We start from the raw sequence: 17,273 nt of genomic DNA, 5'->3' as shown, positions 1-17,273 counted from the left end.
GAACTTCCTCTTTTCAACTAAATGTTTATCTGTGACCAGCTTTTCTTCATACATTTTAACCAAAACAACATATACAACAACTGATTGACAGCAGAAGATATGAAAATCCAGCTTATTTCTATTAAGCCAGACATTAAAGAGATTTGCAAAATAAAACTCTTCTCACCAATTCATTGCTTATTATTAAATGAATTTTTTAAATGTCTTTTAATTTCTAATGCAGTAAAAATGAATGGATAGAACCCATCTGAAGTAAAACTCTTTGAAGCCGTCAATTTTTAAGAGTTTAAAGGGGACCTAAGGCCAAAAATTGGAGAGTTGCAGTACTAAAAAAGGAACTAACTTCTGCAAAGGCTTGACTCAATAGGAATAAATCTAGGACCTATGCATAAGCAGTTTCTCTTTGTGCTCAACCTTTGAAGAGGATATTATAACACCAGTAGAGGATTTGGTAAAAACTTCCCTTATTCACCTATCTGTTGCTTCTGTGAAGTGAAAATTTCAAAGTGTTTTCAAAAAGGCAAACAATAAATTTTTCCACATAGCCAGCAACAACTAAACTGTCGAAGTGGGCCTTTTTGGTCTCATCTTGTCAAGTTTAAATTTTTCTGTATTAAAGATATGATTGTGTTTCATTTTTTGAGAGCTCTCTATTGGAATCAGAAGAGTTTGGAACACAAAAGATAAAAATTGATCCAAATGATTTTTTTAAGTGACTTTTTTTTGGAACTGTTTTAGATATACAGAAAAATTGAGAAGATAGTTGAGTTCCCATATACTCCTCACCTAGTTTCCCCTTTTCTTACCATTCTGCATTATCAGTATGACACATTTATTATAATCGGTGAACCACTGTTGTTATTAACCCAAGTCCATGAACTTACACAGATGAACTGAGGTTTTACCTAACGTCCTCTTCTGTTCTAGGGTCTCATTCAGGACACCACACTGCGTTTGGTTGTCAGGTCTCTTTAGGCTCTTCTTAGCTGTGGCAGTTTCTCAGATATCTTGGCTTTGATGACCTTGACCGTTTTGAGGAGGACTGACTGGGTATGTGGGCAAATTTTTTTTCTTTTTTTTAAAGGGACATTTATTCTTGCAGTCTTTTCTGTTGGCTGTGGAATGATTTAAACACTAAAGCTGTGGGAGTTTTTGTGTTACACCTAAGTAACCCCCTGTGCTACAATATGAACCTCGCTTGATACAGTTGCCCATATCTAAATAAGGAGCAGGATGTGTTTTTACTAAAACATTGTTCTCTTTGTTTCCAAATTCTTGTCACCAGGTTTTCTTCATTGGCAAATTTTTAGCAGAGCTTTTTTGATTTTATATTTTTTAATCTTTAGCTTTATAGAGACATTTAAAATTAATTTTCCTAATTAGACTTTTTACTTGTTCAGTAACATTTATTGAACATCCATAGCACTGTTCTATGAAGGTAGTTTTCATTTTAAATTCTTCCTTAATAACCATTTTTACACTTCTCTATAGAGGCAGAACACGACATCATTCATAAAAGGCAGTCTCAGGCAGGCACCTGTAATCACTGTGATCATGTTGATTTCTTTTTTCCTGTAACTTCAGTATGTAAAATGTGACCCTGAATGGAGCTGAAATAAGCTTCCTAGAAGGTATAGATATTTTGTTTATAGTGAATAACATTGGAAAGTAAAGGAAATAACCTAAATGTCCAATACTAAGAAAATTTTAAAGTATCAATACAATGAAACGTTAATGTTCCCAGTATAGAAATAAGTAAAAGGCAATATAATTTTTTTTGGTTTGAAATTATGAAGATAAGCATTTTGGAAAAAATACTGGAAGGACGTGTAGCAAAATGTAACAGGTTTTTCTCTGAGATTTTGGCTCATTTTTTCTTCTTTATATGTTTTTTCTGAAATTTCAGCAGTAAGCATTACTTTTGTATTAGGAAAAAAGTATTTTAGACCCATTCTATCGCTTAGTCTTTGTCCCATAAGAAAATATGCAGTCAGGAAGTTTTATGTAGTGGACATACAGGAAGTGGCTTGGTCAATATAAAATACTGATATGGGACCGTATGTAGGCTTGCCCACTAGAGTGTTGTTTTTTGTGTTACAGAAGCTGAATTCCACTGCCACCCTAGCAGCTCCTCTCTTGGCAGATCCATTGTTAACTGCCTTACCCTTGGATTAATAAACCTAAGACAATCTTATAAGAAGCTCTCTCTCTTTTTTCTTTTCTTTTCCTTTTTTTTTTTTTTTTTTGGCCACACCACACGGCATGTGGGATCTTATTTCCCCGACCAGGGATTGAACCTGGGGGTAGAGTCCTAACCACTGGACCGCCAGGGAATTCCCTAGGAAGCTCTTTAAACATGGATATCTGACAGTACATCCTCTGACTTGAAAAAGCAAGATGCATGTATCTCAATGCTGGAAAAAGAGTACAGCAAAAAAATAGATTAATGGACCTTGCATAGTATATATTAATGAATTCTATCTTATACAAATTTATAATGAAGATTAGAGAATCAAAACCACGGTGTTAAACATAACCAGTCAAAAACAAGAACAAGGTTGCAGTAGGCTTCCTGGAAACTACAAAGCTTTGCAACATGAACATTCCCTAATCATTATCATTTTTTTTTAACCATTTACTTTGTAAATGCCAGGCACCTGTCTAAAGGCTTTGCCCCTATTATTTTATTTAAGTCTCCTGGTTTCCTCTTTTTACATGTACCTGAGGCACAGGGAGATGAACCTACTTCACACCCACACAGTAGAGTCAGGATTTGAACCCAGGCAGTGTGACTGAGAGCCTACCCTCTTTAACGTCTGTTCTACTGTACAGGAGGTGGTAAAGGGCATCACTGTGCCTTAAAACTCAGCCCTGAAGAAATGACAGATGAGGATGATACAGGGGAGCCCTTTTTTGTTTTTGCTTTTAATTTTATATAAGCTTATTCTGGCTTTATTGAGTTAAATGTATAAAATAGCAGTGTATACACAGAGGGATTTAATACATGATATATATAATTATCTTTAAAAAGTCAGGGTGCAAGTTAAAACCAAAAGTTCTTTTCTCTCCCAAATATACTGTTACTTCTTTTTTTAAAAATGTTGCTTTCGGGCTTCCCTGGTGGCACAGTGGTTGAGAATCTGCCTGCCAGTGCAGAGGTCACGGGTTCGAGCCCTGGTCTGGGAAGATCCCACATGCTGCGGAGCAACTGGGCCCGTGAGCCACAACTACTGAGCCTGCGCGTCTGGAGCCTGTGCTCTGCAGCAAGAGAGGCCGCGACAGTGAGAGGCCCACGCACCGTGATGAAGAGTGGCCCCCGCTCGCCGCAACTAGAGAAAGCCCACGTGCAGCAACGAAGACCCAACACAGCCAAAAATAAATAAATATATATATTTAATTTAAAAAATGTTGCTTTCTTCTTTTTTTTTAAAGGGAACTTTATTATATATTTATTTATTTTTGGCTACATTGGGTCTTTGTTGCTGTGCGTGGGCGGGCTTTCTGCAGTTGCGGTGAGCGGGGGCTACTCTTCCTTGCGGTGCGCGGGCTTCTCATTGCGGTGGTTTCTCGTTGCGGAGCACGGGCTCTAGGCGCGTGGGCTTCAGTAGTTGTGGCGTGCAGGCTTTGGTAGTTGTGGCGTGCGGGCTCGCAGGCTCTTGAGCACAGGCTCAGTAGTTGTGGCGCACGGGCTTAGTTGCTCCCCGGCATGTGGGATCTTCCCGGACCAGGGCTTGAACCCTTGTCCCCTGCATTGGCAGGCTGATTCTTAACCACTGCGCTACCAGGGAAGCCCTCTTCTTTTTTAAAGGTTATACTCCATTTATAGTTGTTATAAAATAATTTGCTTTATTTAGGGGAACTCTTTAACCTGTGTTGAAATAGCTGTGATGAAAAGTGCTGGTTGGCCACTAGATGCTAACTAGAGTTAGGCTGAAAGGATGGGGCCCTTAAAGGTAAACTTCAGAGGTCAGTTGCTCCTTGAAAGTTGAGGTTGCATTCACTTCTTGTTAGAGGAAAATTACATTTCAGTGGTCAGAACTTAATGTCATGTAATACTTGTTATTTTTGCTTTACAGTAAAACAAACTTTACATTTGTAATTTCAGTTCTTACCATAGTCCTGAAAGTAGCTATTGTTCGTACTTTACAGATGGGAAAGTTGAGATTCCTGAAGTGGTGGTAAGAGAACCGAATCGCAAATTCTGGTCTTCTGACTTTCAGTGCGTTGCTCTTTTTTTTTTTTTTTTTTTTTGGTCCTATACTAATCGCCTGCTTACATTCTGAGGAACAAGTGTCTTATCCATTATTATTATGCTTGGTTAAGTATAAAGAGAAGGGATTGAAAGAAAGTGGGTTGGGGTAGTGAGATAAGAACTTAAAGGTGCGAAATTTTTAAAGGAAAGCCAGACATATTCTCAGGACCTTTGTTTGGTTACAGACCCCTTTGAGACCCTGGTGAAAGCTGTGAGCCTTCCCAGAAAAATCCACATACACTCAGTTCTATTTACAATTTAAATGCCTAGGCTTTAGGGTAGAACAGTGTGGCTCCTTAGTCTAAGAAGGAACTCCTCAAAATAAAGTGTTTTTACCAGTGGTTCACTAAGGACCGGAGATCTTAAACAGGCTTTGAACAAATTGGCAGCTAATTAAAGCTGCCTGGGGCCACGTCTGCCCAGAGGGAAGTAAGCAGCAAGGGAGAAGCAGCATGACCAGCATTTTATTTACCTTGGGAGACTTTGAATGAAGCCTTTTGTGTTACAAAGCTTTCCTGATAGACACCTAGCAGTGTCGTCATGAGTGGCGTGGGACGCCTGAGGGGTTCATAAATAGTAAGTCTGCTCTATAAGTGGGAATTGATGACGATTATGCTGTGCCTTGTACTACCTCTTCCGTTTGTGCAGGTGTCTTAAGGATATCTTACTGACAAACCATTTAATTGATGAGAAAGTAGTCTTTTAAATTGTATTTCATATATGTGTTACGGAAATCTTTATTAAGGTTGATAAATCTTAGGCTCAACAGAAAGCTTTTCTAACGTGCCTTAAAATACTGAGATAAATTCTTTGTTTGGATCGTTCAAAGTTTCACCGAAGTTCTGTGGTAATGCTGATAACATAGAAGCTATAAGAATCTGTATTAACAACACTGAGTTTACCTCTGCTGGCATTGGATTAAAATCCTGTGAGTGCATTTATTCAGTGATGACTGGGTTTGATAGAATATACGCAGTTAGAAAAAATGCTTTGGTTCTTAATTCACGTTGTTATTTGTAAACTAACCAGAATGTACTTTTGACGCTGATTTTTAATTGGTTTTGTCTGCAGGGAATCGGAGAACTAACTTGTAGTGAGCTCTGTAGAGGGTATACTTTCTTGTTTTGCTGATCGTTAGGTCTTACACTGGCGTCAGCCTCTAGAAAGATTAAAACAGTATTCCAGTAAGTTAAGTATGTGGATGCTAACAGTGGATCATGTACAGAGTGAATTTTCCTGGTGTTTCTGAAAAATCTTTAGCATTCGATGAAAGTGATTTTCATACTGGTCAATTTTATAATTTCAAACATTTCTCTCAGTTAAATGTGCGGTAACTTATTTTTGCTTGGTTAGTGCTAGGACTAAGGAAAATGTTTACCTGGTGTTTCTCAGGCCTCTCTGAGGGTTTTTAAGTGTCAATGGTCTACTTAACTGCTTTCCCAAGGAATATATTTTTTAATGCTCAGGAAAATAATTGAGCTTTTAAATAATATACCTGTACTTTTATTTTGAAAGGGTTAAAATAAAACCATTTTAAAGTTTTTAAAGGAAATTAAGATGAATATCAGCAGGGAATTTACATTGAACTCCTTGCAATCTATTATCTTGTTTGTATGGAAATGCTGTTGTTTTCTTTAAAAAATTATTAATTAATTAATTTTTGGCTGCATTGGGTCTTCGTTGCTGAGTGTGGGCTTTCTCTAGTTGCGGTGAGCAGGGGCTACTCTTCGTTGCGTTGCGCGGGCTTCTCACCGCGGTGGCTTCTCTTGTTGTGGAGCATGGGCTCTAGGTGCGCGGGCTTCAGGAGTTGTGGCATGCGGGCTCAGTAGTTGTGGCTCGTGGGCTCTAGCGCGCAGGCTCAGTAGTTGTGGCGCACGGGCTTAGTTGCTCCACAGCACGTGGGATCTTCCTGGACCAGGGCTCGAACGCATGTCCCCTGCGTTGGCAGGTGCATTCTTAACTTGTGCGCCACCAGGGAAACCCTGGAAATGCTATTTTTATGTTAGAAAAAAAATGATTTTATGAACTATTTTATTGGTAGAGGCTGAAAGTTTCGGTTAGATTACATGATATCCCTATTAGATACTTAAGTGTCAAACCAAAAATTATCACGTTTCTAAATGGAGATTTTCATTATTTATTTGACTATTTAATTTGAGGATTATATTCCTGTTTGAAATTTTTCACTTCTTAGAGGCTTTAATATGGTCTCTTTCCTTCTCTGATGGCTTTTTTAAAAAATTAAAAATCTTTTTATTGAACTTAGTTGATTTACAATGTTGTGTACATGGCTTTTTTCCGCATGTAAACGTCATGGCCCAACGAGGCCAGACTCTGCCAAGAATACCTTTGTTCTAATATGACATGTAATCGTTCTATTGGAGTAGAGCGTTACAGCTGACCGAGTCTCAGAACCGAAGGACATGTATCCCGTTTTCTCTGTCATTGCAACCAGAGGAGGAGACAAAATTTGCAGTGATCTGTGTTTAATGAAGGAATGATCTACTGACATGGTTTTAGTTTTAAACGTATTATACCCACTGTGTGAGCTTCCTTAGTGACAGATACATAGTGTTTTTCCCTTTGATGTTTGATTTTTAGGATTTATTTTATTTGAAAAAGGGTTCAGGCTAAAACAAGTATCAATTAAATAACATACATACATACAAAGACACAGCTCACCTTAATTGATAAAACTTTAATATGTACACTTAAGATGAGATTAATTTTTGTATCGTGTTTTGGGAGTAGAAGGCATATTTGATTCATTGGAGGATATCATTATACATTACTCATAAATCTTAATCTGTAAAAATTGCAGGTCATTTGGACAGTAGGTTAATCATTTACTTGTATATTCTGACACATTGTCTTTGATATAGTTTTGGTCTAACCTTCAACCCAAATCAATTCATTTCAGAAAGCCTACAGCTTTTATAAAGTATTAGAGAGCAAAGCTCTGAGCAATATCAAGTCTTCCATTAGCCTGCCACAGAATATTAAGAAGCGATGGGATTTCCTTCTGCTACATTGTATTATGTATAATTAAACACATTGCTCTCTTTATCTTTAGTTATCAAGGTAAACAAAAATCACTAATCTTTTTGACCCAGGGTGGAGTAGGTAGTATTTTTTAAAGTTTATTAGCAGTACAGTGTATCTTTAACTGGCATTTAAACATTAGCCATAGTCTTTGTTGAAGAGGCTGTATGACAGCATTAGACACTTGAAGTCCTGATCTGTCATTGACTTCTTAAACAGTATTGCCGTTTTTTCTTTTTTCTTTTCTTTTTTTCTTCCTATTCTTTTTTGGGGTGGTAGTAAATAGCTTTGTACCAATTTGTAATCTGCTTTTTTCCTTTGAAAAAAATTGTAAAATTTACTTTTTAACATATTTAATCAGGCATTGCTGGTGGGCATTTTTACTTAAGTGTTTGTATCACAAAAACAAAACCTGTTTTACTTTTAAACTAAGAGCAGTGATAAACTCCAGCAGTATAAATTTGAAATAAAAATAATCTCTTTCCCCCTTCCTATTACAACAGTCTTTAAAATTTACATATGTTAACACAAATTTGCATGTTTTAGTTTTTTACTCATCCACTGTTGGCTATCTTTCCATGTTTAGAACATCTAGATATTCTTTATTACCGCTGCAGAGTATTTTATTGTTATTTACAGATGTACCAACATTTGTATTAACTTGTTCTCTTACTCTAAAATAATTTATTATTTAATAGGTATTACTTAATGTATTTAATATATTTCCGACTGCATTTAAAATGGGTAAGGAAGCAAAAGAAAAATCACCTATAATCCTACCAAAGACAAACCACTGTTAACCATTTTGCTCTCTTTCCAGTGTTTTATTTTCCTATTGCACAGCCTGTTTTTCTTTCTTTCATAAAATATATATAAGGAAAAATTTCAGTGTCAATAGAGCTGTACAACAGCATGAACTTTTTTGTCTTAAGAAATTATGTTGAAATATGAAAATACTGAATAATATAAAATATACCATTGTAACCATTTTAAAGGTGCATGCAATTCAGTAACATTAAATACATTCACAATGTTGTACAACCATCACCACTGTCCGTCTCCAGAACCTTTTCATTATTCCAAACTGAAACTCTACCTGTTAACACAGCATAATTTTTATGCCTTTAAACTATTCTCTTATCATGAACATTTAAGTTGTTTCCAGTTTTCTCCACTTACAGACAACAGTCCATACACACTCTCCTTCCTGTCTGTTTTCTCCTGATAGCAGTTCTTCCAAGAACCTGTATCAGTAGATATGTTAAGGGTGATTCTTAAAATTGGTTTTGGATGTCAGTTTTTTTCTTTTCCCCCCACAGAAGAACTTATCCTCAATTTTATAATAAAAGTTAATGTAACTGGGTTACATATATTAAAATACAGTCTGTAGATAATTTGACATTAATATAGCTATTTTGTAGGAGGAGAGATACTTATGGAATAGAGGAGTCAAAGTCTTTTTTTGCCTGAGTTGATGATTTTTCATCGGCAATTGAGGCTCAGTGACGTTGCTGGTTGGAGGGGTGCTAGGCGGGGTGTGTGCAGAATGTATCATTTGGAGAAGGGTCATCATACATATTCTGCTGTTCTGGTGGAAAAAGAGTTAAGAAACTACTGCCCTGTGTTCTGTTGACTCATTAGAGATAACATGCTTTACTTAAACAGGGTTTTAACTTTAAAACCATTTTTTAAATGTCAGAATTATAAATTTTTCTAATGAAAACCTTTGCTTCTCCACTAGGCTTGGCAGCCACCATTTGCATGTGATGTTGACAAACTTCATTTTACCCCACGTATCCAGAGGCTGAATGAATTGGAGGTAATGTCTTAACTACTATGCTGGTTGCCTGTATTCCAGCGGGGGCTTCTTTGAAAGAGGCTGTGTCACAAATCTAGTGGTTTCAGTGAAGCGAAAACATGGCCAGTAACTGATAATAATGGTAAAACAAATGGTGATAAGCCTTTGCAGCTAACCCAGTTTCATTAAAAACACTGATTTTTGTTAGTAATTGCCAGCCTATTAATTAATAAATGCATTTAAATCCTTCTCAATCTAGGTGACAACCAATAGAGTTTAGGTTTTGAAAGGCATGTGCTTTCAGAACCGTTTAATGGAAAAGATTCTCCAGCTCTGATATTCTTCCAAAATACATGTCTTCAGTTAGATTTAATGAGTTAGTTTCCCTAGGAGGAGTGACTGGCACTTCTCTAGAGAAGAGGTAGTATTTCTTCTTTAGTCTGTGGGCGACGTAAGCCCTAAAGCACTGGGTGAAGAAGGCTTGGGTGTTGATAGCATAGAGGTTCATTGTTGATATGAATGCTTTGCTAATCTGATTTTCATATTGAACCATGTTTTGTTTGTCTCTACTAAACGAAACATTCTTAACTTAAATGGCACATATGTCCACTGGAATCCAGTGGGCATTGGCAGTAGTAGCATCTAGTGTATGTATTTTCAAGTATTTCAATGTATTTTCATGTCGAGCTTGAAAGATGGGGAGGTGGGTATTAACTTTGAAGTGCTTGGGAATATCTGAATATTGATCTCAATTTTGGTCTTGTGCAAGATAAAAGTCTTAAAACTGTCTGACTTAATTTCACAATGAGCGGGAAGAAAAATGACAAAGTTTTAAAAAATGACTTGTAGGCAACAGTAATAATCTGTTAAGGGAGTAACATTGAAGAAAGTTTCTGGTTTTCTGTTATCTTTAAGTTATCAGGACTTTAAAGATAAGTGGTTCTGTTGTAAATCTGCTTTTAGATTTGTGTTTGAGCAAATCAGAAAATTTGTACTCGGAGAGAGCAGGACTTTAAAATACCCAAACTGTAAAAGGACGAAAGGGGCATATAGAATCTTACTTATGATACTCATTAAATAAAGCACCTCTCAGATCGCCTATTTATGTTACGGGAGGACTTACTGAGTGTGTAACTACTACTTACCTGGCACATGGTAGGGGCTGAATTAAATTTTTGTTGAGTTAACATATAATTATTTAACCAGTTTTATTCTGTGTATTTTGGGGAAGTTTCCCCTATTGAATTCACAAGTGGTATTGCACTTAATAAGAATGAAAATATCACATGCACAGGTAATAGGAGCTTTATAATAAGCTAGGTAAAAGTAAAACTCAGTTCTTTGTCATTTAGGCTCAAACTCGTGTAAAATTAAATTTCTTGGACCAGATTGCAAAGTACTGGGAATTACAGGGAAGTACTCTGAAAATTCCACATGTGGAGAGGAAGATCTTGGACTTGTTTCAGCTTAATAAGGTAAAAGCCTAATGACCATCTTTCTCATTGAATAATTTTTCTGACAGCATGAATTTGATCTTCTTTGCCTTAAAATAAGAAACTTACTGCTTGAAATATGTAAAATAAAATTCTTCATTTAGTTTTGTGATTAATTGGTCTCTGCTTGTCAGGTCTGAAAGCCTTATCTTGTGAAATATTTTGCTGCCACCTGTTTTTTGGTAATTTTTAAACTCCGTAATAGTCCTCTTAGATATTCCTGTCTGTTTTATTGCAGATAAGACAACAGAGGCTTTCAGTGTCCAAGCTGACCAACTGAAAAGACTGTTACAATTCTATATCTTAAAGTTCATTTCAGTCTAAAGCCTGCATTATTTCCCCCAGACATGCTGCCGTTCTTGCTACTCCTCAGCTTATTAGAACCTTTTCTTTATCAGAGATTTCACTGCTAATTTAATTCTTCCTCATGGAAAATCTTGGCTGCTTTGGGGAACTGAGAAGTAGCTTTTGGAGGGGTACAAAAAGTTTATGGAATATGCTGTTAAAAGCAGTGTTTTAAATTTCTAGTTTAAAATTAATAGTGCATATATATATATTTTATTCGGAAAATGTATTTTTAAAAGATGACCACAGCCAAGAACTAATTTCTTTTGCTGTTTTATTTAATAGTTAGTTGCAGAGGAAGGTGGATTTGCAGTTGTTTGCAAGGAGAGAAAATGGACCAAAATTGCCACCAAGATGGGGTTTGCTCCTGGCAAAGCTGTGGGCTCCCATATCAGAGGGCATTATGAGCGAATTCTCAACCCCTACAACTTATTCCTGTCTGGAGACAGTTTGAGGGTGAGTGGGGCTAGCCTTAACCTGTTTTATTTCACTACTTTTTGGCACATGGTCTTTGGGAGGAATGAAAAGGCCTTGATTATGTGTGGAAAACTTGCTTGGAAGACTTTTGTTTATGGATTTTTCCTCCCATGTTTTTGTTTTGAGAGCAACCATACTAAGAAGGTTGTTTTTGGAATGAATAAGGTTACAGAGGAAATATTCTTTTGTTATCAAAAACTGAAATCTGTATTAACTTGGCAATAGATGTTCCTTTCTTACAGCAGTTGGTTATTACGTACTTGTTACGGCTTATGCTTTTGCATTCACTTACTGTTTAAAGTGTAATCCTGGTTGTCACATGAAAATACAACACGTGAAATAACTTGCCTGCCTGCTCTCTTTTGCCAGCTGAGGTCTCCAAGGAGATTCTCATAGAATGTTGACATTGGTAGAGAGTAGGGGACTCAGTAATGCTGGACAGCTCATGGAGCCCTCTGCTAATAGTTCCTGTGTAACCGTGTTTGTTTCCTTACAAAGGTGGTATTTGCCAAATTACTCAGATAAAAACTTTTGTTCTAATTAAAAGCAAAACAATATTATAAAAACTTCCCACTTATTCTAGGCCCTGGTAGAAAGCAGAATGTCATAATTGTTTACACCCTTTGAGATATTCTACACTAGAACAGTGAGCCCTGTAATTTTAGGAATTGTTACTGTGCTATAGAGAGGGAGGAAGATCACAACATAGTTTCTGAGGGTAAACCTGCTAATCAAAACTCTGTCTTGATACAGACATATTATCTGGAATGCTTAAATCCTATAGGTTTTCGTAGCATTGTGTTTTTCTTTTCTCTCTCCCTTGATTCCAGATGGGCTTTCTTTTTAGCCTGGAAAATGTGACTAATCTAATACTCAGAAAGTTGTTTAAAGAAATGTGCACTGTGTCAATGTTTAGTGAACCCATGGATGAAATTGTTTAAAATGTTGTATATGGAGCCTTTATGTCTCTGTTTTATAGTCAGATCTACATACAGTTGCCCACAATAGATTTTCTCCTTTGAACCTTCTTATCTCGGTGCAGAAGTTAGGTGAATAAAGGGAGAGAGAGAGTCTGCTTTATGGGTTTAGAAACAGCTCATCTGTATACTTAGAGAGGCCCTAAATTTCATAGTTGAAGAGTGGGTAAGCATTTACACAATCATAGTCTGAAGGGAACAGGTATTCAAAGATACCGTTTACAAACATTCCATCTACAACACAGATAAATACCTGTTGAAGGGCCTACGGATACACGTTCCCTGTGGAAGGTATAAAAACAAAGGAAAGTATGATGAAAATAAATCCCTCCTAATCCTCTCATCTGCTTTTTTTTAAGGCTATTTTTATGCACCTATACACAAATTGGAAGTGTATTCTTTACGTATACAGTATTTTTCCTGCATAACATGTCACTGTATATTTTTTAAGATACAGGTTTTTTTTTTAAATTTATTTATTTTTGGCTGCATTGGGTCTTTGTTGCTGCACGCAGGCTTTCTCTAGTTGTGGCGAGCTGGGGCTACTCTTCGTTGCGGTACTCAGGCTTCTCATTGCGGTGGCTTCTCTTTTGCAGAGCACGGGCTCTAGGCATGCATGTGGGCTTCAGTAGTGGCAGCACAAGGGCTCAGTAGTTGTGGCTCATGGGCTCTAGAGGGCAGGCTCAGTAGTTGTGGTGCACGGGCTTAGTTGCTCCACAGCATGTGGGATCTTCCCGGACCATGGCTCGAACCCGTGTCCCCTGCATTGGCAGGTGGATTCTTAACCATTGTGCCACCAGGGAAGCCTGAAGATACAGGTTTTAATGACTCTGTGTCAATTCCATTTTTATACCCAGAACTTGATTTATTTCTCCTGTTGCTGAATTCTTTTTTTTTTTTTTTTTTGGAATTTTGGAATTTTATTTTATTTTTTATACAGCAGGTTCTCATTAGTTATCTATTTTATACATATTAGTAGATATATGTCAATCCTAATCTCCCAGTTCATCCCACCACCATCACCCCATCCCGCCACTTTCCCTCCTTGGTGTCCATACGTTTGTTCTCTACATCTGTGTCTCAATTTCTGCCCTGCAAACCGGTTCATCCGTACCATTTTTCTAGGTTCCACATATATGTGTTAATAAACAATATTTGTTTTTCTCTTTCTGACTCACTTCACTCTGTACGACAGTCTCTAGATCCATCCACGTCTCTACAGATGACCCAATTTCGTTCCTTTTTATGGCTGAGTAATATTCCATTGTATATATGTACCACAACTTCTTTATCCATTCATCTGTCGATGGGCATTAGGTTGCTTCCATGACCTGGCTATTGTAAACAGTGCTGCAGTGAACATTGGGGGTGCGTGTGTCTTTTTGAATTATGGTTTTCTCTGGGTATATGCCCAGTAGTGGGATTGCTGGATCATAATGGTAATTTTATTTTTAGTTTTTTGAGGAACCTCCATACTGTTCTCCATAGTGTCTGTATCAATTTACATTCCAACCAACAGTGCAAGAGGGTTCCCTTTTCTCCACACCCTCTCCAGCATTTGTTGTTTGTAGATTTTCTGATGATGCCTATTCTAACTGGTGTGAGGTGATACCTCATTGTAGTTTTGATTTGCTTTTCTCTAATAATTAGTGATGTTGAGCGGCTTTTCATGTGTCTCTTGGCCATCTGTATATCTTCTTTGGAGAAATGTCTGTTTAGGTCTTCTGCCCATTTTTGGATTGGGTTGTTTGTTTTTTAATATTGAGCTGCATGAGCTGTTTATATATTTTGGAGATTAATCCTTTGTTGATTCATTTGCAAATATTTCTCCCATTCTGAGGGTTGTCTTTTGGTCTTGTTTATGGTTTCCTTTGCTGTGCAAAAGCTTTGAAGTTTCATTAGGTCCCATTTGTTTATTTTTGTTTTTGTTTCCATTACTCTAAGAGGTGGATCACAAAAGATCTTGCTGTGATTTATGTCAAAGAGTGTTCTTCCTCTGTTTTCCTCTAAGAGTTTTATAGTGTCTGGTCTTACATTTAGGTTTCTAATCCATTTTGAGTTTATTTTTGTATATGGTGTTAGGGAGTGTTCTAATTTCATTCTTTTACATGTAGCTGTCCAGTTTTCCCAGCAGCACTTATTGAAGAGACTGTCTTTTCTCCATTATATATCTTTGCTTCCTTTGTCATAGATTAGTTGACCATAGGTGCGTGGGTTTATCTCTGGGCTTTCTGTCTTGTTCCATTGATCTATGTTTCTGTTTTTGTGCCAGTACCATATTGTCTGGATTACTGTAGCTTTGTAGTATAGTCTGAAGTCAGGGAGTCTGATTCCTCCAGCTCCGTTTTTTTTCCTCAAGACTGCTTTGGCTATTCGGGGTCTTTTGTGTCTCCATACAAACTTTAAGATGATTTGTCAATGTTTTGTGCCATTGGTAATTTGATAGGGATTGCATTGAATCTGTAGATTGCTTTGGGTAGTAGAGTCATTTTCACAATATTGATTCTTCCAATCCAGGAACATGGTATATCTCTCCATCTGTTGGTATCATCTTTAATTTCTTTCATCAGTGTCTTATAGTTTTCTGCATACAGATCTTTTGTCTCCCTAGGTAGGTTTATTCCTAGGTATTTTATTCTTTTTGTTGCAGTGGTAAATGGGAGTGTTTCCATAATTTCTCTTTCAGATTTTTCATCATTAGTGTATAGGAATTCCAGAGATTTCTGTGCATTAATTTTGTATCCTGAAACTTTACCAAATTCATTGATTAGCTCTAGTAGTTTTCTGGTGGCATTTTAGGATTCCCTATGTATAGTATCATGTCATCTGCAAACAGTGACAGTTTTACTTCTTCTTTTCCAATTTGTATTCCTTTTATTTCTTTTTCTTCTCTTATTGCCATGGCTAGGACTTCCAAAACTATGTTGAATAATAGTGGTGAGAGTGGACATCCTTGTCTTGTTCCTGATCTTAGAGGAAATGCTTTTATTTTTTCACCATTGAGAATGGTGTGTGCTGTGGGTTTGTCATATATGGCCTTTTTTATGTTGAGGTAGATTCCCTCTATGCCCACTTTCTGGAGACTTTTTATCATAAATGGGTGTTGAATTTTGTTAACAGCTTTTCCTGCATCTATTGAGATGATCATATTTTTATTCTACAATTTGTTAATATGGTGTATCACATTGATTGATTTGCATATATTGAAGAATCCTTGCATCCCTGGGATAAATCCCACTTGATCGTGGTGTATGATCCTTTTAATGTGTTGTTGGATTCTGTTTGCTAGTATTTTGTTGAGGATTTTTGCATCTATATTCATCAGTGATATTGGTCTGTAATTTTCTTTTTTTGTAGTATCTTTGTCTGGTTTTGGTATCAGGGTGATGGTGGCCTCACAGAATGAGTTTGGGAGTGTTCCTTCCCCTGCAATTTTTTGGAAGAGTTTGAGAAGGATGGGTGTTAGCTCTTCTCTAAATGTTTGATAGAATTCACCTGTGAAGCCATCTGGTCCTGGACTTTTGTTTGTTGGAAGATTTTTAATCACAGTTTCAATTTCATTACTTGTGATTGGTCTGTTCATATATTCTGTTTCTTCCTGGTTCAGTCTTGGAAGGTTATACCTTTCTAAGAATTTGTCCATTTCTTCCAGCTTGTCCATTTTATTGGCAAAGAGTTGCTTGTAGTAGTCTCTTAGGATGCTTTGTATTTCTGTGGTGTCTGTTGTAACTTCTCCTTTTTCATTTCTAATTTTATTGATTTGAGTCCTCTTTCTCTTTTTCTTGATGAGTCTGGCTAATGGTTTATCAATTTTGTTTATCTTCTCAAAGAACCAGCTTTTAGCTTTATTGATCTTTGCCATTGTTTTCTTTATTTCTATTTCATTTATTTCTGCTCTGATCTTTATGATTTCTTTTTTTCCGCTAACTTTGGGTTTTGTTTGTTCTTCTTTCTCTAGCTCTTTAGGTGTAAGCTTAGATTGTTTATTTGAGATTTTTCTTGTTTCTTGAGGTAGGCTTGTATTGCTATAAACTTCCCTCTTAGAACTGCTTTTACTGCATCCCATAGGGTTTAGATCCTCATGTTTTCATTGTCATTTGTCTCTAGGTATTTTTTGATGTCCTCTTTGATTTCTTCAGTGATCTCTTGGTTATTTAGTAATGTATTATTTAGCCTCCATGTGTTTGTGTTTTTTACATCTTTCCCCCTGTAATTGATTTTTTTATTTAATAAATTTATTTATTTTATTTATTTAATTCTGGCTGCATTGGGTGTTCGTTGCTGGGCACGGGCTCTCTAGTTGAAGAGAGCTGGGGCTACTCTTCATTGTGGTGCGTGGGCTTCTCCTTGTGGTGGCTTCTCTTGTTGCAGAGCACAGGCTCTAGGCGTGAGCTTCAGTAGTTGTGGCTTGCAGGATCTAGAGTGCAGGCTCAGTAGTTGTGGCGCACGGGATTAGTTGCTCCGCGGCATGTGGGATCTTCCCGGACCAGGGCTTGAACCCATGTCCCCTGCATTGGCAGGCGGATTCTTAACCACTGTGCCACCAGGGAAACCCCCCTCTAATTGATTTCTAATCTCATAGCATTGTGGTCGGAAAACATGCTTGATATGATTTCAATTTTCTTAAATTTACTGAGGCTTCATTTGTGACCCAAGATGTGACCTATCCTGGAGAATGTTCCGTGTGCACCTGAGAAGAAAGTGTAATCCGCTGTTTTTGGATGGAATGTCCTATAAATATCAATTAAATTTATCTGATCTGTTGTGTCAATTAAAGCTTGTGTTTCCTTATTAACTTTCTGTCTGGATGATCTGTCCATTGGTGTAAGTAAGGTGTTAATAGTCCCCCACCATTATTGTGTTACTGTTGATGTCCTCTTTTTTTTAAA

At 37.0% G+C, this 17,273-nt stretch overlaps 1 protein-coding gene across 1 annotated transcript in view; it reads left to right on the top strand.

Annotated features, from left to right (window-relative positions):
• KDM5B (lysine demethylase 5B) overlaps positions 1-17,273 on the top strand; it is a 71,979-nt gene that overhangs the window by 14,597 nt on the left and 40,109 nt on the right. Inside the window, exons 2-4 of the mRNA XM_082613540.1 lie at positions 9,036-9,113; positions 10,445-10,567; positions 11,216-11,386. Coding sequence (XP_082469666.1) covers positions 9,036-9,113; positions 10,445-10,567; positions 11,216-11,386 — 372 coding nt within the window. The remainder of the gene's footprint in view (positions 1-9,035; positions 9,114-10,444; positions 10,568-11,215; positions 11,387-17,273) is intronic.

The sequence above is a fragment of the Mesoplodon mirus genome (assembly GCF_964341445.2).
Source record: "Mesoplodon mirus genome assembly, chromosome: 3".
Lineage (NCBI taxonomy): Eukaryota > Metazoa > Chordata > Mammalia > Artiodactyla > Ziphiidae > Mesoplodon > Mesoplodon mirus.
This window is presented reverse-complemented; position numbering and strand designations above follow the sequence as displayed.